The 26,903-nt window shown below is 44.1% G+C and overlaps 1 protein-coding gene across 5 annotated transcripts in view; it reads left to right on the top strand.

Annotated features, from left to right (window-relative positions):
* tpcn2 (two pore segment channel 2) overlaps window positions 1-26,903 on the top strand; it is a 132,745-nt gene that overhangs the window by 72,414 nt on the left and 33,428 nt on the right. Inside the window, exons 11-18 of one of the 5 annotated variants that reach the window (XM_054735265.2) lie at window positions 19,291-19,389; window positions 22,394-22,485; window positions 22,768-22,849; window positions 23,011-23,100; window positions 23,298-23,417; window positions 23,511-23,570; window positions 23,676-23,804; window positions 25,939-25,988. In XM_054735265.2, the coding sequence (XP_054591240.1) occupies window positions 19,291-19,389; window positions 22,394-22,485; window positions 22,768-22,849; window positions 23,011-23,100; window positions 23,298-23,417; window positions 23,511-23,570; window positions 23,676-23,804; window positions 25,939-25,988 (722 nt within the window). Of the gene's footprint in view, window positions 1-19,290; window positions 19,390-22,393; window positions 22,486-22,767; window positions 22,850-22,974; window positions 23,101-23,297; window positions 23,418-23,510; window positions 23,571-23,675; window positions 23,805-25,938; window positions 25,989-26,903 lie in introns of all 5 variants that reach the window. The other 4 variants (XM_054735264.2, XM_054735263.2, XM_054735267.2 and 1 more) reach the window with 4 other exon arrangements.

Genomic DNA, 26,903 nt, shown 5'->3' with positions numbered 1-26,903 from the left:
TCAAAATATTATATCATTATGGAGTTTAATTTACTCAATTTGTTAAGTTAAGTTGTTTATGCAAGGAGTTTAACATTTGCTTATAACCTTTGTGTAAATGCTACAATGAGTTGGCATGTTAAATCTTCTGAATGTGTCTAATAAAAATCAGAAGTAAAAGTTTTAACTTATGTAAATGTGTTAACCTCTGTGTTAGATCATACAAAATAAAAGACTAAATATGGATTCATTTATGCATTTTTATTGAGGAACAAAAGTTTCTGCAGTGTGTTTGCTCCAAGGCCATTTCTCCTCTTAGACACCAGTTCCCCTGCCTTAGAAAACACTCTTTCACAGGGTACAGATGAAGATGGTGTGCATAACACACACACACACACACACACACACACACACACACACACACACACACACACACACACACACACACACCATGAAAGTACTTGATTAATTAAAGCAAACATTTCTTAAACATACCTTCCTGCTTGGTAGAACATATGAGGGTGCAATAAGCTTCAGGAGCTCCCTGAATCCCTCATTTTCAACAATGGTGAGTGGCTGGCAGTCTTTGATGATCATGTTTACCACAGCCTCATCCACTGCTTGCTTGTTAGGAACTGCAAGCCAAAAGGAAATACTTTTTTAAAAGCTTTAAAAAGCTCATTAAAGGGATTTTACAAGCAATACTACAGTCACACAAAGCCTTTTGTCTGTAATAGAATATTTTTGACAATTCAGATGTTTTTTGTGATAATTTCAACATACCTGGGGTATCTACCAATTCATCATTGCCATGCCGAGCTCTATAATGCCTCAGCATTGATGAAGTGCTCTTATTGGAGTAAGACAGCTCTGTGGAGCAGACCCGACACCTCACCTACAATAAAATAAATAGTTAATTTATCTGAAAACAATTTAAGCCTCTTACCAGAGAAAGACTACAAACACATTTAAAATACAGAAATAACCGTAAACGTTGCCAAATGGAGAAAACAATTTACCTTTTTTGGCGTCAAAGGATCAAAATAATTCCAGACTGGGGAAAACTTCTTGGAACGATCCATGAAGTCAGCGGAGAAAAGTGAGCGTGAGGGTAAGGAAAAATCCAAAATCCAACAGCAAAACTCTATCCAACAAATCCGCAACATGTCGATACAGTTTGTTTCCTTATAAACACAATTTGGTGCGGCGCATCCAAACGACACACTTCCTGTGTCGGTCACGTGATATTTTCTTACAGCGATACACGCACCAATACGGGGTTTCACTCTTGTGCAGTCGACACTGTGCTGACGCGCCAGTGTCGTTCGTCCCATCACTAGTGTAAACTAAAATGTGCACACTTATATTAGAATACAGTGTTAAGCCATAAATGTAATCAAATGAATCAAACCCAGAATACGTTTCCACAAATTAAATCCTGTATTTTAAAGAAAACAAAATGTAGACAAAATTGTGAATACTGGATATGAAGACTGTTGTGTAAATATTACCTTAATTGTGTGGCCTAAGAAGAAGCCATCACACCTACACACATTTTTAAGTAACATAAATTTGGTCTAAAATAACAGCCTACATCTGAATCCATCTGGAACCACACTGGTCCTTCTGGACTCTAGTCCTGTTAGCATGACTGCAGCAACAATGCTAACCAGGTTAGCTCTGGTAAGGATAAAACAAATCATTTGGAAAAGCTGCAACACACAATCACACACATCCACATATTTCAACTATAGATCCCCATGGGACCAGTAGAACCTCAGTGCAATCCTAAATTCTCAATATTTTCTGGAGTTATATCAATATACACTCACTGGCCATTTAATGGGTATACTTTGCTACTACTGGGTTGGACCCTGTTTTGCTTTCAGAACTGCCTTAATCCTTCATGGCATAGATTCAAAAAGGTGCTGGAAACATTCCTCAGAGATCTTGGTCCATATTGACATGATAGCATCACGCAGTTGCTGCAGATCTGTCTATGATGCGAATCTCCCATTCCACCTGTAGCATTTTGTAGGTGGTTACTTTTAATAAACTGACAATAGAATATAAAGGTATTCAATAATATGTAATATCACATAAGATTATGGATTATCAATATTATCTAACCTTTGATATTCGATTGATGATGAATCTAGGTACTTTGGGTAGTACCAGGGAAACAACACTTTATAATAATTTGACACAGAGGCAAAAATTATATAGTTTATAAAAATCTATTTATTTCTATATTTCTAGTACTATGATGATGCAGAACAAATGATTATAAATGATGAGGTAAGGTGATATCAACTGAGACACTAAAAGGTGATATCAACTGAGACACTGAATAAGCGAGGATGAAATATGAGCTTAGATGTTATTTTAAAAAACCTAATTAAGTGTTATAGAAAATTGTGATGTCTAGATTGTAAAATAAGTCTGGATGAATGTTTTCTTAGGTTAACAAATGATCAAATTAATAATAAAAATCATCCAACAGCAGGTGTGTTTTACGATCCCCTTGTGATGAGGCTTCTCGGCGATCCTACTGGCCACAAAGTACTCTCGGCATGTGAGAAGTTTGAATTCTAGATGTCAAAGGCCGTATTCCTCTGAATTTGCATCAGCTGGTCAGAGATAACCACCAGGTCTGCTGGTGAGATGTTTCATGTCTGAAGAATTGTTTCTCTAATGGAGTTTTGCAAAGAAAATCTTACCTCTCCTCCATATTTCCTCCTCTCCTCCATATCTTATCCTCAAGGCCCTTTGTCTGTCTGTGTGTGCTGGGTGCACAGCTGCTTCTGCATTTTTTCTGGAAACTGCAAACTGAAATTCACTAAAATGGATCTCGTCAGTTGGTCACTCAACGCGATTGATAAAAATTTTTCAACAATGGGAACGGGAGAAGGGGCTTCCGGATGCCCCTCCGGGACAGACCCAGTTGGACACATCATGGACTCCTGGAAACAGTGGAGCTTGATTTGTTTATGTCAGCTGTCTGTGGAGGACTCTGAAGACGTGTGGATATTCGTGGTGTTGGTGTCAGGTTTCCTGCTCATTGGCCTTGGAGGCTACCTGGCTTACCGGAAAATTAACGAGCTGTCAAAAAATATTGGCCTGATCCTGGAGCTCAGAGATGGTTTGCACCGTGCAGTGAATTCACAGACTCACATAATTGTCGAGATGAATCGTAAGCTTGGAACTTTGGCCGAGATTCATTATTGGCACAAATGATGGATGTCATCAAGGAGAGAGTGGACGAATCAGCAGGGATTGGGATAGATTAATTTCCATTATTGGGATTTTGAGAGGTTGAGGACCAACAAACTGTAAGACAGAGAGGAAATTATCTCTGTCTGGCCCCAAAACAATTTCTAATCGGAATCTGGTGTCCTTGAGCCTGCAAGGCTCCAACGAAAACTCCCCCCTCAGAAGATATGTGGAATGTGCCGTCGCTATGGCAACTCAACTCTGTCTCCTTTCCCAGTCTGGGCGGGACTGCAGGAAGGCTGCTGAAACGTTCCAGGGTCATTGCAACCCTCCAACCCTCAATGCTCCTTCCCCTATCCACACTGAGGTGACATGCGCTGCTTATTGTGGCTGCAGGAACTGAAGTGGGGATAGTTTCAACCCACCACCCCACCTAGTGGACACTTATCTTGTGTTGTCGGAAGTCTGTTAAATCACTTTTCTTGCCCATTCTGAAGCTCGGTTTAAACTGCAGCGGACCATCTTGACAATATTCTTGACAATGTCAACATGCCTAAATGCATTGAGTTGCCGCCATGTGATTGGCTTTTTTCTTCTTCCGGCTCTTGGAGAGTACAGACGCTTTTTTCTCCTCTCCCTCCCTCCTAATCCCAAGGCTCTTTGTCCTGTCTGTGCACGGCGCTTTCTGCATTTTTTCTGGAAACTGGAAACTATTAAAAATGGATCTGGTCAGTTGGTCTCTCAATGCGATTGACAACATTTTTTCAAAGATGAGAACGGGAGAAGGGGCTCCCGGATGCCCCTCTGGGACAGAGCCAGCTGGGTATATTATGGACTCCTGGAAACTGTGGAACCTGATCTGCCTCTCTCAACTGTCTGTAGAGGATTCTGAAGATGTCTGGATATTTGTCGTTTTGGTGTTGGGATTCCTGCTGTTTGGCCTGAGCGGTTACCTAGCTTACCGGAAAATTAATGAGCTTTCAAGGAATATTGGCTCAATCCCGGAGCTCAGGGATGGAATACATCGTGCTGTGAACTCACAAACTCATAACTGTCGATGAGTCGAAAGCTTGGAACTTTAGCTGAGATTCAGGCTCTGACACAAAAGGTGGATACCATCAAGGAGCGAGTGGACAGATCAGCACAGATTGGGATTGATTAATTATGCCGTTATTGGATCTAGAGGGGTTGTGGACCAACAGAACACTAAGACAGAGAGGAAATTATCTCTGTCTGTCCCCAAAACAATTTTTATCTGAATCTGGTGCCCTTGGAGCCTGTGAGGCTGAAGTGATAACTCCCCCCTCAGAAAAAATGTGGAATGTTACTGTCGCTATGGTAACTCTCTCTCCCTATCCCAGCCTGGGTGGGACCGTGACCGATGAAGGCCGTGGAACCATATCTAGGAGTCACTGTGCTCTCTAACCCATTATCTCCCTCCCCTGTCCAAACGGAGGTGATGAGCGCTGCTCCATGCGGCTGCACGCACTGAAGAGAGGAGAGTCCCAACCCTACCTCCCCACCTAGTGGACAGTTATGTTGTGTAATGTCTGAAGTCTGTGTGCATATCTGTCTGAGGTGTTTGTTTTTTTTTTTTTTTTTTTTTGCATAGCAAAGCTGTGGAGAGTAACTCTGAAGTGCCTTTTTTCCCTTCCCCGACTCTATCCGCTGCATCTTTCCGATCATTACTTCATCCATTTCAGCACGACTCTACAAGGGAGGTCCACTGCTTCCTCCCCAATGGTCTCATTCCACCGCAACCTCCGCAATCTGGCACCCAACCACTTCTCCTCTCTTGTTGCCTCCACTCTTCAATCTCCCAGCACATTCTCTGCTTATGAAGTGAATGATGCCACCGAGTCACTCTGCTCCACACTCTGCTCTTGTCTTAACAACTTGTGCCCTTTAGCCACTAGACCTGCTAGATCCTCTCAGTCGCACCCTTGGCTAAATGATATCCTCCGGTCTCTACGCACCAATCTTAGAGCTGTGGAACGGAAATGTCGCAAAACAAAAGATCCTGGTGATCAATTGAAATTTCATGAATTACTGTCCTCATTCTCTGCCAGCATCACTGATGCAAAGAAAGCATTCTACACTGACAAAATTCTCAGCTCTACTGACTCTCAGAAACTATTTTCAACATTTAAAACTCTGCTCAACCTTCTATCTCCACCTCCTACTAACATTCTATCAGCTGACACCTTTGCCTCATTCTTCACTGACAAAATGGCAGCTATAAGCAAACAGTTTACTCAACTGGCCACTCTTGAACATTCGCTACCACAAACCCCTTCTAGCCCAACCATCTCAAGCCCTACTGCTTCATTTTCCTCTTTTTCAACTCTTACTGACAACTGTGTCCAAGCTTCTCACGTGCAGCCGCCCTACTACATGCCCACTTGACCCCTTTCCGACTAAGTTGCCCCAAGCTATTGCTCCTACAGTAGCTGCAGCAGTCACACATGTGATCAACGCTTCACTGGCATCCGATACATTTCCCACCTCTCTCAAGCATGCTCAGGTTAAACCGCTGCTAAAAAAAAAACATCTCTTCCTCTGAATCATGTGAAGAACTACCGACATCTCTCTCCTCCCTTTTCTGTCCAAAATCATTGAAAGGGTGGCTTTCAAGCAGATCACAGAATACCTCTTACAAAACTGTCTGCTTGACCCTTACCAATCTGGGTTCAATAAGGGCCACTCCACTGAAACTGCTCTGTTAGCAGTGACGGAATCCTTGAAAGAAGCTAGAGCGACTGCCAAATCCTCAGTGCTTATCCTGCTCGACTTATCGGCTGCACTTGACACTGTCAACCATGGCTTCCTTTTGTCCACACTCTCTAGCATGGGCATCACAGAGAAAGCACACGCCTGGTTTGAATCGTACCTCACAGGACAATCATTCAGTGTATCTTGGCTTGGACAATCCTCTACCGTGCGCCATCTTGCCACAGGAGTCCCCCAGGGCTCGGTACTAGGACCTCTTCTCTTTGCCATATACACCACCTCACTGGGTGAGATCATTCGATCACATGCTTCTCCTACCACTGCTATGCAGACGATACCCAGCTCTATCTGTCATTTCAACCGGCCGACCACACTGTCTCTGCACGAATATCAAACTATCTCTCTGGCATCAAAATGGATGAAATCCCACCATCTCCAACTCAACCTCTCTAAAACTGATTTGCTTGTCCTCCCAGCAAAACCATCCATACAGCACAATATCTCAATCCAAAATTACTTCCTATCTCTGGCTCCTTCACAGGCAGTTCGAAATCTGGGTGTTGTGATTGATGAACACCTGACATTTAAAGATCATGTTGCCTCTGTTGCTCGTTCATGCCGCTTTGCACTGTATAACATACGAAAGATCAGACCATACCTAACACAACATGCCACCCAGCTCCTGGTGCAATCTACTGTCATCTCCCGCCTCAATTACTGCAATGCCCTTCTAACTGGTCTTCCAGGCTGTACTGTGAGACCTCTTCAAATGGTCCAGAACGCAGCGGTGCGTCTGGTCTTCAATCAGCCAAAAAGAGCACACGTCACCCCTCTGTTCATTGAGCTCCACTGGCTACCGCTAGCAGCACGCATCAAATTCAAATTGCTAACACTAGCATACAAAGTCCGAGATGGTACGGCTCCCATCTACCTGAATCCTCTTGCAAAGGCTTACGTCTCGGCCCGGCCGCTCCGGTCATCACAGGATCGTCGGCTAGCAGTGCCTACACCATGCTCAGGACAATCCAGACTCTTCTCATGCATCATTCCACAAATGTGGAATGACCTTCCAAGCACTACCAGAACAGGGGCTTCCTTTTCAATCTTCAAGAAACTCCTGAAGACCCTGCTCTTCAGAGAGCATCTTCTAAACTAGCACCCTCCCTGCACCCATCCCCCCTTTCTATCGTCCACTCCTTGTTCGCTCCGCTCCATGATTGATGTCAAGTTGTTGTTGTTATTGTTGTTGTTAGCCTCAAGGGCAACATGCCGATTATCACTTGTAAGTCGCTTTGGACAAAAGCATCTGCTAAATACATAAACATAAACAAACATATCCTCATTTAAAACCTCTTGATCTATTAAGGTAGCGCAACTCGGGTTGTGAATGACCACAGTCTCCAATTCTTGTCATGTGTCTATGTATGCATGTCTGATCTCAGAATTGTGTGTACTGAAACTCTAATTTCCCTCTGGGATTAATAAAGTATTTTTTAATTGAATTGAACCGAATTGAATTGAATTGAAATGATTTGAACTGAATTGAGTTGAATTGAATTAGTCATTTGTGTTAACAAGCAGTTGGACAGGTGTACCCAATAAAGCACCTCTGTCAGTGTGCCACAGGGCAGCTGTGGCTACATCGTAGCTCATCACCATCAGGGTGTGAATGTGTGTGTGAATGGATGAATGATACACTGTAGTGTAAAGCGCTTTGGAGTCCTTACTCTGAGAGGCGCTATGTGAGTGTGGGTCATTTATCATTTACCAGTGAGTGTATAAATGCAGCAGTAATACTGGCTGCACATTGTTTTATTTATCTATGGAATATTTAATTATATTGGGACATTTTGATTAAATTAGACTCAACAAAAATATAAACGCAACACCTTTGTTTCTGCTCCGATTTTTCATGAGATGGACTTAAAGATCTAAAATTCATTCCAGATACACAATATTACCATGTTTCTCAAACATTGTTCACAAATCAGTCTAAATGTGTGATAGTGAGCACCTGTGCTTTGCTGAGATAATCCATCCCACCTCACAGGTGTGCCACATCAAGATGCTGATCCGACATCATAAGTAGTGTACAGGTGTACCTTATACTGCCCACAATAAAAGGCCACCCTGGAATGTGCAGTTTTGTCTCACAGCAAAATGCCACAGATGCCACAAGCATTGAGGGAGTGTGCAATTAGCATGCTGACAGCAGGAACATCAACCAGATCTTTTGCTCGTGCATTGAATGTTCATTTCTCCACCATAAGCCCTCTCCAGTGGCGTTTCAGAGAATATGGCAGTACATCCAACTGGCCTCACAACCACAGACGACATCTAACCACACCAGCCCAGGACCTCCACATCCAGCAGGTTCATCTCCAAGATCGTCTGAGACCAGCCACTCAGACAGCTGCTGAAACAATTGGTTTGCATAACCAAACAATTTCTGCACAAACTGTCAGAAACCATCTCAGGGAAGCTCAACTGCATGCTCGTCATCCTCATCGGGGTCTTGACCTGACTCCAGCTCATCACCGTAACAGACTTGAGTGGGCAAATGCTCACAATCGATGGCGTCTGGCACATTGGAGAGGTGTTCTCTTCACGGATGAATTTCGGTTTACATTGTTCAGGGAAGATGGCACACAGCGTGTGTGGCATTGTGTGGGTGAACGCTTTGCTGATGTCAATGTTGTGGATCGAGCAGCCCATGGTGGTGGTGGGGTTATGGTATGGGCAGTTGTCAGGGACTTGCATAAACCAGCCAGCAGAGCACGGATGATTTTCTTGACATGTTAATTTATTACTTTTTTTTCTTTTCTCCAAAGAGGGTTCCAGCCAGCAATTAACATTACATGACAATGGATGTAGAAACAAAGTAACCCACACTCAGGATCTGACTACAGACATGTAAAAAAAATAGCCTCCTACAGACACAACAGGATCAACTTAAATAGTGGCTGATCAGACCACTGCCAACACAATAGGGTGGGAGACATCAGTAAACAAAGAACATAAATAAACTACTGCTAACAAATTCATACTAATCAGTCCATTCTGTTTGAGTTACTTCAAATGAAAACATATTACTATCAAAACCCAACTATTATTTACAAAAGAGAATAACTAAATACATAAACACAGGAATCTTCTCCCTTGAGTTGGTATGATCCAATGGTGCTGATTAGGCCAAGTGATCTGCTACAGCTGCTCCAACGCCAAGGCCACTGGCAACTCAAAGAAAACATATTAATCATACAAACCCCTACAGACTAAAACCAATGAGTAACTGAATGTGTGCACTTCATACAGTCACCCAAACAGTCAATCCATGGAAACAAACACCTTTGTTCAAAATAAAACATTAACAGTTATTTGCTTGAAGTGTGGCAGCAGGGCAGCTGTCACAGTCCCCCCTCCTTAAGAAGCTACCCCGCTCCAGCGGGAAAGATAATCAGCAGTCATATTAGCCTTGCCTGGGACATGCTGTACCAAAAAGCGAAAGGGTTGCAGTGCAAGGGCCCACCGAGTAACACGGCTGTTTGTGTCCCTCATACGATGCAGCCATTGCAGAGCTTTATGGTCTGTCTGCAAGGTGAATTCTCTGCCAAGCAGGTAAAACTTCAAAGAGTCCAAGGCCCATTTAATGGCCAAGGCCTCCTTCTCCACCGTTGAATATTTCACCTCCCTAGGGAACAACTTACGGCTAATAAAAGCCACTGGATGCAGATTCTCATGACCTTGGAGGAGGACTGCACCAATACCTCTGTCAGAGGCACCCGTCTGCAAAACAAACGGTTCATCAAAGTCAGGACATTTGAGGACAGACTCCTTACCAAGAGCATGTTGCATGTCTCGATACGCTGCCATGGCCTTCTCTGTCCACTGGATGACATTGGGATACTTTGATCCCGTCATGTCCGTGAGTAGAGCAGCCCTAGATGAAAAGTGGGGAATAAATCGGTGGTAATAACCTGCCAACCCCAGAAATGACCTGAGTTGCTTCTTGGTTCTGGGTGTTTGACAGGACTCGAGAGCTTGTACTTTAGCGACTAGGGGCTTAACAACCCCATCACCTACTCGAAACCCCAGGTACTCTACCTCACGGCGGGCCAACACGCATTTGGAGGGGTTCACCGTGAGCCCAGCATCTCGGAGGCGACTCAGAATGGATTGTAGATGCTTCATGTGATCCTCCCATGACCTACTGAAGATAAAAATGTCATCTAAATAAGCACATGCATAGTCTTCTCAACCTCTCAGAACCTCATCCATCAGCCGCTGAAATGTAGCAGGTGCCCCATGCAACCCAAACGGCAAAACTGCAAACTGAAACAGGCCCCATGGGGTCCGGAAGGCAGTGAATTCCCTTGACTCCTGGGAAAGTGGCACTTGCCAATAACCTTTACACAAGTCAAGGGTACTCAGGAACATGGATTTTCCCAATCTGTTAATCACATCATCAATACGTAGTGTGGGGTAGGCATCAAACTTTGATAATGAATTCAGATACCTGAAGTCAATGCAAAAGCATATTCCTTCCTCCTTCTTAGGGACCAGAACCACAGGATTACACCACTCACTCTTGGAGTCTTCAATAATACCAAGGGACTGCATCAGTTCCACTTCTGCCTTAAGGGAACCCAGGAGACGCTCAGGGATTCTATAGCTCATGCGTTTAGCAACTGCATCCCGTTTTAACACAATGTTGTGTTCAAGAATGTCTGTGCGCCCTGGATACTCAGCAAAAACTTGAGGGTGACACACCATTTTTATCTGGTTTTGCTGTTCCATGATCAGGTGACTAAGATTACAAACTGTAGAGGATGGAGAGGGCATGTACTGGTCATCAACATCCTCCTCCTCTGCTACTGCTCGGATCAACATCACACCTGCTCCTGTTACAGAACGGGGTGTCCATTCCTTAAGCAGATTCACATGCAGCACTCTCTTCGAACGGGACCTACAAGGGTCACATACCTCGTACGTGGTAGGCCCAAGCCGTTTCACCACCTCATACGGCCCCTGCCATTTAGCCAGAAGCTTACTTTCACGGGTTGGCAACATGACTAGGACCTTCTGCCCTGGTAGAAAGTCCCTTTCCCGTGCAGACTTGTCATACCAACGCTTCTGGTACCTTTGGGCTTCAGCCAGATGCTGCTGAGCTAAAGTTGTCATTTTCAGTAACCTCTCTCTCATCTGCAACACATAAGAGATCACATTAGCAGGCCCCTCCCCTCTCTCCTCCCCAGTCCAGGTCTCTTTCAATAAAGCCAGAGGTCCCCGCACCTCATGCCCATACAAAAGTTCAAAAGGAGAGAAGCCTGTTGAGGCTTGGGGTACCTCCCTGTAGGCGAAGAGAAGGTAAGGCAACCATTGATCCCAGTCAGAACCAGTTTCATCAACGAACTTCCGCAGCATTTGTTTTAGAGTCTGGTTAAATCGTTCGGTTAAACCATCAGTCTGGGGATGATAAGGGGTAGTTCGAATCCCCTTGATCCCCAGTAGTTGGTACACCTGCTGCAATAAAGTAGACATGAAGTTAGTGCCCTGATCAGTCACAGTTTCACGAGGGAAACCCACCCGTGAGAACAGCTGCACCAAGGAAAGAGCCACTGCTTTTGCTTTCATCGTCTTTAGAGGAAATACTTCAGGGTATCTGGTTGCATAGTCTGTAATTACCAACATATAGCGATAACCCGTCTTACTCTTCTCAAGGGGTCCCACCATATCCATTCCCAGACGCTCAAAAGGAGTGTTGATAAGAGGAAGTGGTTGCAATGGTACCTTTGGAGGGCATTGGTTGGATGCTAGTTGACACTCAGGACGTGTTTTACAAAATTGGGCAACATCGGACCTCAGACCAGGCCAGTAGAAATGGCGTTTAATACGGGCCCATGTCTTCTGCTTCCCCAGGTGGCCAGCCCAAGGAATAGCATGACCCAATTCCAGCACCATCTCTCGTGCCTCTTGTGGGACCACCAGCTGCCTCTGTACTCCTTGTTGCCGATACAAAATGTCATCCTGTAAAACATACTCAGCACAGCCCTTGTGCTCACCACTCTCATCTCCCCGGGCCCTCTGAATGAGTTCAGATAGTTCAGGATCATCTTGCTGCATCTGGGCCATCCTTGAAGGCATTGTGAAACCCTGTGGTACCTCTATCAGGTCCTCCTTAGACATCCTCGCAGTATGTAGAAACTTCTTCCGCCTCCGCTGCTGACGGGACTTGCGTAGTTTCCCAGGCTGCACTTCCAGCTCAGCGTCGAAGAAGGGCAGCGCACTAAGAGGCAGAAGTGTCTCCTCCTTCTGCCTCACCTGAGAGCGAGTAACCACAGCACAGTTCAATGGAGCCTGAATCAAGTCAAACAGGATTGGTAAGTCACTACCCAACACCACTGGAAAAGGAAGGCTGTTTAACACTCCAACTCTCAGCAAATGAACTTGTCCTTGAACTTTGATATACAGGTCGGCAGTAGGATACCTCCGCTTATCACCGTGCACACATTGGATAGGAATGGTGTCTAATACATTAACAAGGGAATGTGGGACCAGGGTTCTTTCCACTAGTGTCTGAACACTACCGGTGTCAATCAAAGCTTCCACACTCCTCCCATTTACTTCCACTTTGGTAACTTGTAATGGGAGAGCACCCTTTAGGTTTTCCTTTCCTTTTGCTGGAACAACACACAGTTGAGTGGTTTTAGCAGTGTTTTTGGGGCACATAGGTTTAGTATGACCTGGCAGTCCGCACAAATAGCAGATAGGTTCTTTATATTGTTTAGGAAACACCCCATCTGGACGAAGGTCCCTCGAGGGACCCTTACCTGCCGTAGCCATTGCTGATTGGAATTGAGGTTGTCCATATGGGGTTCTCCGATTATCCTTCTCTTTGGAAGTCTTCCAAGCAGTGTAACTCCAGGGTTGTCCTTTTCGTCTTGCTGCGACAAACACCTCTGCTAATGAAGCAGCCTTGGACGCAGATGGAGGGTCATGTTCCCGAACCCAAACCTGAAGCTCAGGGGGCAGCATACGAAGAAACTGCTCTAAAACAATCATTTCGCCAATGTCTTTAACAGTTTTACCTTGGGGGTGGATCCATTTGTCATAGAGCTCTTTTAGCCTGACATATAGCTCTTTAGGAGTCTCACCCGCTTCAACCTCTGTCGAGCGGAATCTCTGTCGATAAGTCTCTGGGTTGATATCAAATTTCCTGAGAATAGCTCCCTTAACAGACTCGAAGTCACGTACCTCCTCAATGTCCATGTGCACATAGGCACTCCTGGCTTTCCCAGTGAGTAGTGGTACAAGGTGGAAAACCCAGTCAGCCATCGGCCAATTACAGGATGCGGCAATCCTCTCAAAAGTAATCAGGAAATGTTCAATGTCATCAGTGTCTGTTAACTTTTCCAGTCTAGGCTCTGAGAAGGAACGACACTGACCTGGAGAGCTGATGGTCTTGAGACCCTCGGCCACCTGTTCCTCGTCGCCTTGCTCCAGCTCCTCAGAATCAGATTTCCTGAGAGGGTGTGGCTGTAGCTCCTCTTGCAGATGCCGAAATTGTTGCTGAAGCTCCTGGAACCTCCGATCCTGACGTCGTGCCTCTTCCATCAACATGTGATTCTGGGCCGTCTGTTGGCTCATGTGTGCCTGAAGTATCCCAACAAGATCTGTTAACGTTGGCTCCCGGGATCCTTCCGCTTCCACAACTGCAGGGCCAGCAGCCCCCTCATCTTCAGAACCATCCGACTGCTTTTCCGGTCCAGCTGGCTCCAAAGGCTCCACAGGTCGTCTGCCCCTGCCTCGCTGCATGGTTTCTTCCCTGGGTCTCACTAATTCAACACGTACTCATGGCTAGCAAAATCCCACCTCTGCCACCACTTGTCAGGGACTTGCATAAACCAGCCAGCAGAGCACGGATGATTTTCTTGACATGTTAATTTATTACTTTTTTTTCTTTTCTCCAAAGAGGGTTCCAGCCAGCAATTAACATTACATGACAATGGATGTAGAAACAAAGTAACCCAAACTCAGGATCTGACTACAGACATGTACAAAAAATAGCCTCCTACAGACACAACAGGATCAACTTAAATAGTGGCTGATCAGACCACTGCCAACACAATAGGGTGGGAGACATCAGTAAACAAAGAACATAAATAAACTACTGCTAACAAATTCATACTAATCAGTCCATTCTGTTTGAGTTACTTCAAATGAAAACATATTACTATCAAAACCCAACTATTATTTACAAAAGAGAATAACTAAATACATAAACACAGGAATCTTCTCCCTTGAGTTGGTATGATCCAATGGTGCTGATTAGGCCAAGTGATCTGCTACAGCTGCTCCAACTCCAAGGCCACTGGCAACTCAAAGAAAACATATTAATCATACAAACCCCTACAGACTAAAACCGATGAGTAACTGAATGTGTGCACTTCATACAGTCACCCAAACAGTCAATCCATGGAAACAAACACCTTTGTTCAAAATAAAACATTAACAGTTATTTGCTTGAAGTGTGGCAGCAGGGCAGCTGTCACAGCAGGCATCTGTTATGGATGAAGAACACAGGTGCATTTTATTGATGGCATTTTGAATGCACAGAGATACCGTGATGAGATCCTGAGGCCCATTGTTGTGCCGTACATCCATGAACATCACCTCATGTTTCAGCAAGATAATGCACGGCCCCATGATGCAAGGATCTGTACACAATTCTTGGAAGCTGAAAATGTCCCAGTTCTTGCATGGCCAGCATACTCACCGGACATGTCACCCGTTGAGCATGTTTGGGATGTGCTTGACCGGCGTATATGACAGCGTGTACCAGTTCCCACTAATATCCAACAACTTCACACAGCCATTTACGAGTAAGTAAGTAAGTAAGTAAAAGTTTATTTATATAGCGCCTTTCACAGATATAAATCACAAAGCGCTGTACAACATGATAAAGATCAGGGCAAATACCTCTAACCAATAAAAACATCAGAATTACAATAGCAGTGATAAACGTAGAAAATAAAATCATGAGTAAAAACAAAGTGAAGGTGTGAACCCGAACAAAGCCATCTTTTTGAAACATTTAGGGAGGGAACGCCTGGATGAAAAGGTGAGTTTTTAGATGATTTTTAAAGACCTCTACAGTGTTAGAGAGACAGAGATTTGAAGGTAGACTGTTCCAAAGTCTGGGGGCAATAGTCTGAAAGGCCCTGTCCCCTTTGGTTTTCAGTCTGGTTCGAGGAACAGCCAGGAGGTTTTCAGATGTGGATCTAAGGTTCCGAGAGGTGATGTGTGGGGATAAAAGCTCAGATAGGTAGCTTGGAGCCTGGTTGTTAAGAGCTCTATAGGTCAGGACTAAAACTTTAAACTGAATTCTATATTCTACCGGGAGCCAGTGGAGGGACTGTAAAACTGGAGTGATGTGAGCTCGTCTGCTGGATTTGGTTAGGAGTCTGGCTGCTGCATTTTGGATGGCTTGAAGGCGTGAGAGGGAGGTTTTGCTGAGACCAGTAAAAAGAGCGTTACAGTAGTCTAAGCGTGATGACTCAAAGGCATGGATGATTTTTTCCAGATCTGCAGTAGAAACCAGTTTACGGACTTTTGAAAAGTTTCTCAGTTGAAAGAAACAAGAGCGGGAGATGGATTTGATGTGTGTCTAAACTTAAAGCTGGATCAAAAATAACTCCTAGGTTTCTAATGTTGGCCTTGGCTGATGGGCAAAAAGAGGCAATTTCCTGCTCGATTTTTGGCTGAAGTTCCGGGGGTGCAGCGATGAGGGTCTCTGTCTTGTTAGCATTGAGGACAAGAAAGTTGCTGGACAGCCAGTTACTGATCTGGGTCAGGCAGAGTACAAGTGTGGCCAGCCTGTCCAACTGGTGTGGCATAAAGGACATATAGAGCTGTATATCATCAGCGTAGATGTGGTAGGAGATGTCTGGGAAAGACTGAATGTTAACCTGTTTAGTAGAACGTTGTGGTCTACAGTGTCAAAAGCTGCACTGAGGTCTAGCAGGACTATGACAGAGCATTTCCCTGCATCAGCACCCATCAGGAGGTCATTATGCACCCTTACTAGAGCAGTCTCAGTTGAGTGCTGCTTCAGAAAGCCAGATTGGAAGGGGTCAGAGATCTTTGACTTAGAAAACTAGGATCTGAGTTGGGTTTCAACAACCTTCTCAAGTACTTTGCTGATGAAAGGTAGCTTAGAAATGGGCCTAAAGTTACTGGTGGAGCTGGCGTCAAGGTTGGGTTTTTTTAAGCGAGGAGTCACTACTGCATTTTTAAAGTAAGATGGAACACAGCCTTGGCTCAGTGAGCTGTTGATCATAGTCAACAGAGATGGACTGATAGAGGCAAGGGACCCGACTAAAACAGAGGGAGTTAAGATATCTGATGAGCATGATGAGAGTTTCATCTGACTGATTATTGAGGTTAAGTCATTTAGTGTAATTGGGGAGAAGGAGGTGAAAGACTCGGAGCACTGGGGGGGCCTCCCCTCCTGAGGGGGCGAGGGCTGGTGGAATGCTGGATCTCAGATTCAGCACCTTGTTTTCAAAAAAGTGGAGAAATCTGTTACAGTCATCAGCTGAAGATAGCTGAGTCTGCTGCGGAGAAGACACGATGCTGGAGATGGTATCAAACTAAACCTTAGGATTATTCTTATTTTGGCATATGAGGTTGCTGAAGAAAGCAGACCTGGCATTTTCTACAGCTTCGTTGTATGACTCGAGAACTTCTTTAAAATATTCGCGATGAACAACCAGACCTGTCCTCTTCCACCGTTGTTCCGCTTTTCTATAGGAGCGTCTAAGTTCAAGAATCTGGTTGTTCAGCCAGGGTGAACTAGAGGCACTGGAACTGCGGCTGGTTTTGTAAGGGGCGACCTGATCAACCTGATCAAGAGGACTGGACCAACATTCCACAGGTACAAATGACAATCTGATAAACTCTATGCAAATAAGATGTGTTGCACTGCATGAGACAAATGGTGGTCACACCAGATCCTCACCGGTTCTGAGTCCCCAGACCCCCAATAAATGTCTGGCACACCTGTGAGGTGGGATGGATTATCTCAGCAACGCACAGGTGCTCACTATCGCACATTGGCTGATTTGTGAACAATGTTTCAGAGAAATGGTAATATTGTGTATCTGGAATGAATTTTAGATCTTAAAGTCCATCTCATGAAAATGGGAGCAGAAAAAAAGGTGTTGCGTTTATATTTTTGTTGAGTGTACTTAGAGGTCGATCGATATTGGTTTTCTAGTGCCAATACCAATGCGAGGCAGGCATGTTCGGTTCTGGCGTTTTTGGGCCGATTTCATGGCTGGTGTCTTGATGTTTGGTACCTTATCTGAATCCTAAATTATCACTAACAGTGAGTGCACAACATTTCTGAGCCTAATCTTTATTTAAACACTTTCTCTAAGTGTTTTTCTCCTCAGAAGAAGCTACAATGGTGTTCCGCTAAGCTGTGGTCATCGTCTAGCACACTGCTGCTAACCACTGAGCAAGTCACCCCCTACCAGAGTCTAACTCGACTCCCACTTCATGTTTGAAAAATGCAACAAATGCTGTTGCCTGGCAGACCGAGAGGGCGGAGCTGCTAACAAATACACACACAGGCTCACGACAGCATTGTGACATCGTAATGTACCACTTTACATCATAGCATATCTCTTAGCCAATAGCGGTGGCAGATTTAAATTAAAATACAGTGCAGAGTTTTTACCTGACAACGGCACAACACTGCCAGTTTTAGGCAGAATATTTAAATTTTAACTAAGATGCACTGAAATGCCAAATTGTTGACTACACGTGTCTGCAGCACGATTAGACACCCGTTTATTTAGTTTATCAGCAAAAAAAAAAACGTTTATTTGGGGATGACTTGCTCTTTAAACATTCTCCATCCCCATGTCAAAGAAAATAACATTTAACTTTCGTTGACATTGAATGTGCTACTACTAGTTTACCTATTGAATTATAGATTTACTGAGATAAAGACAGTTTATCTCTCACTAAATAGAATATTTACTAAGAGATCACAATGTAACCATAGACGCATTACTTGGTATACGTGTAGAGCTCCTTCCAGTGAAAGGGTGTGTGTGTGTGTGTGTGTGTGTGTGTGTGTGTGTGTGTGTGCGTGCGTGCGTGTGTGTGTGTGAGCACCATGTGGTAATCTAGGTGCTGTGGAGGAAAATAGAGAAATTATTGTAAAAGGCAGACACAGTGCTAAGTTTGGGATCAAGAGTTAATCTACGAGCAGAATTGCTAATGCTAAGCTAGCGGGTAGCATTCTCAAGAGCAAGTGTGGTTCAGAAAAAACGTGATGGTTGTGAACGACTAAACTCCACAAGCGGAAGAAAAATCCGCATCACCGCGTTTACTTGGAGATCTCTGCAGCAGTGTGGGGCAGAGCCGCTGCAGCTAGAGCCCTGCACGGACCTAAAATCTGAGCTCGTGTCCGGCCCGGCCCGAGGGGGTGGAGCCCCAGCCCGACCCGGCCCGCAAAGGTTTTCAGGATTCTCTGGCCCGACCCGAGCCCGAGTCCGACTTTTTTTAACCAACTAAATGAAAACAAAGTGCATCAATCCTGACCAATGTGTTAAAAGACGTGCAGCATCCGATGAATTTGTTTTTCCCTCGTTTACCGTCACGGAGATAACGGCGCACTGGCTCTGGTGTTAATCAAGTTAAATTTTATCTATTTCCAAAAATTTTCACAAGAAAACAAAACAGTCAAAAGCAGGGCTTGTGTTGACCGGACAGTTCCCGTATTTGACGGTTTATTTTGACGGAGAAAGAATAGAAAGAATTACCCCGACGCATGCAGACGAACTGCCATTTTATTCTACACACATCGCAGATGTAGCTAAATCACCCAAGAAAAGATTCCCATCTGAACATCTGAGCTGCTCAGCGCAGCTCGCTGTCAGCGCATATGTGCACAGCGAGCTGAAGTTGTGGAGAGGGGCATGGAGCGCATCGCAGAACCAGAGCGCATGCGGGAAGGTTCCTCCCACTGAAGCGAGTGTTTTCCAAACCCTGTCGCTCAGAGAGACCTGTCACTTAGAAAATGTTCCCTGATTATGAAACTTTGTCTGAATAGTGCTTGTTCCTGTCTCCAATGTGGCGACACATCCAGGAGGAGAATCTCACATCCTCTTCAGCTCAGAAAGCGCCTATGATTACGCACAAGCGTGACGCGTCAACCCGGTCTCACAGTAAGACCGGGTTGGACCTGTTCAGGTTTACGCAGACAATCTTTACATAGAATTGACTTACAGATATAAAATTAATTCAGTAAAATATAAAGCATTTTATTTAAAAATCCATTCATTATTTTACAAGCACAGAGAGCCGCATCAGATGGATGGAAGAGCCGCAGGTTGTGACATGTTTTCTCCAGGACCAGAGGACGCAAACTCGATACATCTCTTTTATTGTGAGGTAATAATTTCTCCGAGTTTTGCGGTTGCGGGTGGGAGTAGGCATGCACACTATGGGTGCGGGTGGGAGTGTAACACACACGTTGCAGTTGCAGGCGGTAATTGTCAGAAATTCAGCGGGAGCGGGCAGGAGCGAGATGAAGAAAACAGTCCAGCGCAGGGCTCTACTGCTGCTTTTGTGTTTCAATTTTTTTAATGAATTGGATTAAAAATAAAGGCGCCCGGCCTGGCCCGTGTCCGAGGTGATTACACAGTCGTTGGCCCGAAGCCCGGCCCGAGGGCCATCGGGCCGGGCCGACCCGAGGGCCTAGGGCTTCAGTGCAGGGCTCTAGCTGCAGCTACCATCTGGTTGTTGCTACGAGTCTACTCCATCCACCGCAGAAGAGTTTGGCAAGCCATTGTATCATGTAATTCACTAACACTTTTAAATTTCAGTATAATTTAGACTAGATTATGTTGCCAACCCATACATAATAAAATAAACATACCACAGGTACATTGTTACAAGTAGAAATTAAATGTTAGCATTTCTAGTAGCTTACTATTGAACATGTTAATGAAATAATTTAATTGTACTGAGTATATGTGGTTATTTTCAGATATGTTATTGTGACTAGGATGAGGTCAATACAACCTAAATTGTGAATGAAATGTAAATCAAATGTTCCAGAAAATATGTATTAACTATAATTATCAGCTGGGACTGAGGGTGTCGCGAGCGTGCACTTTTATACGCTTTTACAATACGCTGCTAAAACATCCTGTTAACCAAACAGTTTATAAAAGTAGACCACGAAAACGTGACTATCATACACAGTAGTGATCTGCGTAGTGTCTACTCATCTATGTCAATGTCTTTGAGGACGGACCTCTGTAATGAACAAATCTACACTAATTTAATAAAAGAAAATTATTTTTTTATTACACTGACAAGATATTTCAGAATCAGCTTTATTGTCAAGTACGTGAGTTAGACTCAGGTACCAGGAATTAGCTTTGGTGGTTTTTATAGTGTTTTGATTATATGCACTGTTTTTTGTCAGTGTGTTTAAGTAATTGTAAGAGCTACTTTTGGTTTTTAGAGATTGTAACAAACTTTTTATGCTGGTGCTACAACTTTTTGTTCTGTACTACTAAACCTGCAACCTTCATAGCACCAGTGCTATAAGCTAAAATGTTAACGTACACCCCTGATATAGTCAGTAAAATAACAGAGATGTTATCATAGAGCACACTCTGTGCCAAACTAACAACGCAGAGCTGGCATTTGTCGTTTGACACTGGGTCCAGACTTTTAGAAATAACTGAAGCTTGTAAACAGGAGCAAGCCAGACGTTATTTCTTGTACCCCTAAGAAGCCATGGCATCTTTATTTTTCACATTAATGGAAACACGCTAGAGGCTAGCATTGAGCTAATAATGCTAACGTTAAATTAGAAGCAAATTATTGGCTCTAAAAATTACTCAAGCTACTTTTTACAATCACCAACAACTCGATATTACACTGAAATGCATGTGTGAAGTGAAGCTAGCAGCAAGACAGCTAACTCCTCCATGTCATGTTTGTGGGGGATTCTTCTGGCCCTGGCCCAAGACATACAGAATCAGAAAAGCGAGACAGCTGGGTGAGTAAAATGTAACAAAAGGTTCATTTAACTAAAGGAGCACCATCCAAAAGGGAGGAGAAGATCTCAGCAGTCTGCCGGTCCGAGGGAGAGGGTCTAGAAACAGACACGAGTCCGTAACTGTTGGCAGGTGAAGCAGATGAATAAACTGTGCTTACAGTTCCGGTGGGGGAGAACAAGTTCCTGGGGGAAGGGAGGTCAGGTCTGAGTGTGGTAACCAAGTTTTTAGGAATCCTTTGATGGAACTCGAGAGCAGGATGCAGGAGGGGGCAGGTGAGCGGTGGAGAACGGGTCGGTTTGGTTTGAGGAGCGAGGCATGGTTTAGGGGTGAGATCCAAGGAAGTATGATGGAGTGGTGAGCATAGAGGCTTGTGTTCTGGAGGCAAAGGGAAATGGGGACAAACATCAGAGACAACAAGAAACTAGTACTTGAAACGTAAGGTTAATTAGACAAGTGCTACTCAGGTTGAGTTGTGTACCCAAGGTAAGGTGAAGGTGTCTCACTCCTCCCTTTATACCCAGCCAGGTTGATGGTGGATCAGCAACAGCTGCCCGCTCCTTGGCACCGCCCACCTGTAATTAAGGACTCACAAGTAGTTTTTTAATTGGCATCCACAACCCTCCATGGCACTCTACTGCCAAAGACAAGCTACTGTAATAGATGTAGTAAGTGCTCACCCAAATTGTCAACCACCCAAGAGTAGACAATGTCTTTATCTAATTATCAGCGTCCCAGCAAATATGCGCCTTTGGGCCCAAGTTGTCCAGGTTTAGTAGCATTCCTAGCATTCGTGTACTTGTCTCCATATGTTTAAGTAGACAAAGTTAGACTTTAACCAGTAATGTGTGTTGACGCTTCCATATTGTGGGGCGTTTTGCTGGTCCACAACAAAGCACCCTAAAACTAGAATTTAGAGGTGTGGTGTGAAAAAGCCTTTAGTTTAGGTTAGTTGAGGTTAGAGTTAGGAATAGAACCACATTGGTTAAGGTTAGGGTATGGGTTAGGCTTAGGGGGTCACTAAATATAACCAAATATACAACTAATTAGAAAATCATACACCAAGCTAACTTTAACTAATTCCAACACATTTAGAGAAAAAAGAATGGATAGAAATTATGATTCACAAGAATTCAACAACAAATGACCAAAAGGGTGGAGTTCCAAGTTTGTTTTAACATAGTTTAACTTACTCTTTAAACCTTTCTCAAACATAACTGTATTATCTTCTGCTAGATGGGCCACATTTGTCTGACAAGATAAGGAGGTCTCAGGTTTCAACCTGCACCTCCTACCTTCAGTCATGTTGACTCCATCAGCATGTGCATCTACCAACCCAGTTAGCAGCATTCAGGAGCTCTCCTGTCCATATCTCTGTCCAGATGTCAGTTCAGACGTCCATCATCAGGAGAAGACTGGGGATCCGAGCAGCTTTCCAGGTCCTCAGCTGTCAGAGGGACCCTGCAGCTTTTGAGTAAGAATACACACACACACATGTTTGTGTGGACCTCCACTGACTTTCACTCATTTTAGTGACTCCACTATGCCTAACCCATACCCTAACCATTGCTGATCTATTCCTGAACACTTGAGTCACACCATACCTCTAAAACCAAGTTGTACGATTAAAAAAATGTGAGGACCAGAAAAATGTACTCACTCTGTTGGTTAAAGTCTCATGATAGTCCTCAGTATGTAGTAAGTACAAACACACACGCACACACACACACACACACTGATCATTTCTGTCTCCCAGGGAAGCTGTGAGTGTTGATGCTGTCTTGGAAGTGATGTCTAAAGTCAAGATAAAGAGCTACTATAGAAATGCCATCAACATGGTCAGAGCCAACACACACACACACACACACACATAACCAGAAACTCAAACCTCTGGTTGGAAAGAACACTTCTCTTTTTAACTCATGTCCTGCTGTTTCTTGTGATGCTTATGAGACTGCCTCAGTTTGATGTGTTTGGTTCTGGTGCTCCAACATGGCAGCTGTTTCAGCGGCATGCAGGCGTCGGCCATGTTGATCTACAGCAGTTCAAAACAACTTTTGATGAACTAGATAAAGAACTCATCAAGGAGGTAGTACTGTCCTCACAGAGCTCCTTCCAGTGAGAGGGCCATTGTGTGTATGACGTGTGTGTGTGTGTGTGTGTGTGTGTGTGTGTGTGTGTGTGTGTGTGTGTGTGTGTGTGTGTGTGTGTGTGTGTGTGTGTGTGTGTGTGTGTGTGTGTGTGTGTGTGTGTGTGTGTGTGTGTGTGTGTGTGTGTGTGTTGCAGCACCCTCCGTTGCCTCAGTACTCGTCTCCAGGTCTTCGGAGGCTGCAGGTGATCTTCAGTCACCGCTATCTCACTCTACTCGGAAATGTCCTGGCCCTGGCTAACGTCACTTCCATATGTGTACGTTTGAGACACTCACACACACGCACACACACACACACACACACACACACACACACACAAGCCTCTTGTGATAGTATTCTGGTGTTTCAGATTATTCTGGTGTTGAATTCTGAGAAATCAACTACAGAGAGAGACAACTATCAGGTGGAGGTGAACATCCTTGAAGAATCGTCATTTCATCTTCAAGATACCTGATTTTACCATCAGAACCATACTCTACTGATGGACCCCATGTGTCCTCTGTCCCTCTGCCAGGTCAGCAACTTGTGCTTCATCCTCTACTACCTGTTTGAGATGGTTGTGAAGATCTTTGCGTTTGGCTGGAGGGGTTATCTGTCCTACAAGAGCAACATGTTTGATGGTTTACTCACGCTTCTGTTACTGGTAAGATGCTCATGCTACACAATAATGTTGTCACGGTGAAACAGCAAAAACAACCTCAGACTCAGTCCAGGACCCTCATTTATCAAACGCTCGTACAAACTGTCCTACGACCCAAATGTAGAATGTGTGTAGGAACAGTCAAAAGACTGAATAATGAAATGTGCGGTGGCCTCTCGTACGCACGTTTCAAATCCCACCTGTGCGTACCCAGGGGCTCGTGTCTGTTCACCAACCTTTACATACGCCCTCAATTAGCCATATGTGGTCACGCTACATCCTCAGTAGGTGAGGAAATTCCCTGTTTGTTTGTTTTTTTTCAGAAAAAAATAAGAAAAACTTTATTGACAGTGAGATCGAGACGCTGGCTGCCAAAGCGCAAAAGAACCAAACAAGGCGCAGAGGTTATGAACGCGGTCGGGACAGAGGAGAGGTTCCTGTCAGGAATAAATAAAATGGAAATGTTGTCTGAGTGCAGCCTAAGCCTCTGCTGAGCTGTCATTCAGTCTGGTTGCCTTGGCAACGCGTCGTGTATGACCGGGGAGCAGGAGGTTCTGGGGGGTTCTCATAGTTGTAAAATAAAATATGAACTGGAATCAGACTTGTGAGGTATGGCAGCACTTCATCCTCCAGGAAAGAGGCCGCTTGTTCAAATCAAATCAAATCAAAGCTTTATTTATAAAGCGTCTTCCGCAACCCTGTCAGGAAGCCCAAGGCGCTTTTGCATTTGTTGTTTGTTGCATTTGAAGAAAACAATGTATGTTTATCTTGTATAACTGTACAAAAATAAGAATATAAAATACAAAAGAAGTATCTTTCAAGTACAAAATTACAAACAAATAAGGTCTTCATTCGGAGTAACACTTTCAGAGAATAACTAACAGTCACATCCTACAAATGTTATCTGTTCAAAATACAAACTTCTTTATGCAAATAATTGAAAATGGCAGCAAAACGTAATATAATATTGAATGCATGAGAACTTACGGATGAAGCTGATATTATGGACATTAAGACCAAGATTGATGAGATTGTCACAAGATTTTTCCCTGCAGCAAAGAAGCACACTACCATCTGAAGATGGCTCCCTCTGTCCCATTACTTCTTTTTATGTCACTTCCTTTACCTAACATATTTCCTTAGCTACCACTAGGTGGCAGTAATACTTCTAAATAACAATAATGAATCCATTACATGACATGAGGTTTGTGTGTCACGGCTCAAAGGGTCCCAAATCACGACATAGCAGAAGGATTCTTCCTCACGGAGGAGCAGACACTTGTTAGAAGGGAACTAAAGGCTTTGCTACTCAGTGTTAAAACAGGAATCCCACCTTGATCTTAGAATCAGGTGTGTGTGTGAGCAGGGACACGTAGAAAACATGCAGCCACTGGCCTTCAAGGACCAGGTCCAACTCCTACAGAGAATAATCATTTTACCGGTAATTATAGTGTTTTTAAGACCAGATTTTTACCTCTTTGAATGGCTTATTGGTGCATTCATTGTGAGAAGCCTGACAGCAGCGCATCGGGGAACCGAACCAGAACCTGGAAAACAGCAATCCCTGCGCACCATAGTGCAACTTTCATTGATAGTATAAACGCTTATTGTTATCTTAGGCTCCATCTGACCACTTCTTTAAATGTTTTTATTTATTTATTGATATCCGCTGATCACCCCGCGGCTCCAAAGCTCGCTGCTGTACCAGCACGGTGCTGCTTGAAGGGAATACCTCACAGCCGTCGCGGTTGTCATGGGTACCCACGACCCTAGGTAGATAAGCAGGCTTATTTATATGCACAATACTCATAACTTAGTTTAAATTAACCATTTATGGCAGAAAGTGGGTGTATAGGAGGTGGGATGTGACCCTGAAACACCTGAGCTCATTTCTAGGACAGGTGTGATTTATAAAGCAGGAACTGCAGCAGTGAGTGTGTGAGCAGAGGTCAGAAAATAAGTTTGAGAGAGCCTCCAATCACTGATGTCAAAAAAAAAATCAATAAAAGTCCTTTTTAATGGGTCTGATTTAGTTTTTTTATTACTCTGTTCAGTTAAGTAAGTAAATCTGTTGTTTGAGGTTAAAAATGGTAAAACATATTTATAATAACCTCTTCATGTCTGTTTGGTCCCTCAGGTCCTTCAGGTCTCCATCTTCATCACCTCAGGACTTCCTGATTCCTACTGGTGGGTTTCTGTTTTCTCTGCTCTTGTAATAACCAAGGGCCTCGTTTAGGGAGGTCTAGAAAGTCATTTTCTACACAAACTTTGTGATTTATGAAGAACAACAGAAAAATCACCCATACTCCCTAGTCTCCCTGGGGTCTCCACGCTCCAAGTGAGACCCATGGATCTCTGAGACTTGGAGCTCCCGCCGTCTCCTTCACATCTTTGGGGGGCAGATCTGTGGCCCCTCACTCTCTATTGGATGCTCCTATAGAGAAACCCTACATAAACAAGAGTGTGTACACACACAGGTGCTCACATGGTGCTCTCATAAGTATGGACTTGGGCACGTTCAACACATGTCTTAAGGCTGTGGTTGGCATTAAATGCACTGTGATTTATTATTGTCTGCTTTTCAGATAAAACTGTTACTTTTACGTATCCTCATGTTGTTGGTGCAGTGATATTTTGGTTTTGTTGTATTTTTGTGTGTCCTCTTTTCTCTCTGTCTTTCTCTCTGTCTGCAGGTCTAGAAGCAGATTCTTGTACTTCTTTTGTTATTTATTTTGTGAACCCACCACCACCCTTTTCCTCTCCATCCTTTCTCTTTCTTTTCCGTCTCCGTGTCCGATGAGAAAAAGATAAAGATTCCCTAAAGCATTCATATTAGATCTATGTGCTGGCCTGGGCCTGACCCCAGCACTCCTGCAGCTGCTGTGCTCTCGGGTTTCCTACAACCGGCCCATTCCAGCAGGAATCAGCCAACAGACAGGCGCATGTTTGTTTGATGATGAATGTTAAATGTCACCTCCTACCTAATGCTCCTTTGGGTTTAATTAGAACTTTGCCTTAGATCTGGAATATCAGTCATCCCTAAGCACCATAATGCAGCCATTTTGTATGGCATCAATGACTATTGTCATCTTCCTCTTTCTT

The sequence above is a fragment of the Nothobranchius furzeri genome, chromosome 9, assembly GCF_043380555.1.
Source record: "Nothobranchius furzeri strain GRZ-AD chromosome 9, NfurGRZ-RIMD1, whole genome shotgun sequence".
Lineage (NCBI taxonomy): Eukaryota > Metazoa > Chordata > Actinopteri > Cyprinodontiformes > Nothobranchiidae > Nothobranchius > Nothobranchius furzeri.
Note: the sequence above shows the minus strand (reverse complement) of the source record. Positions and strands in the feature narration are given on the sequence as shown.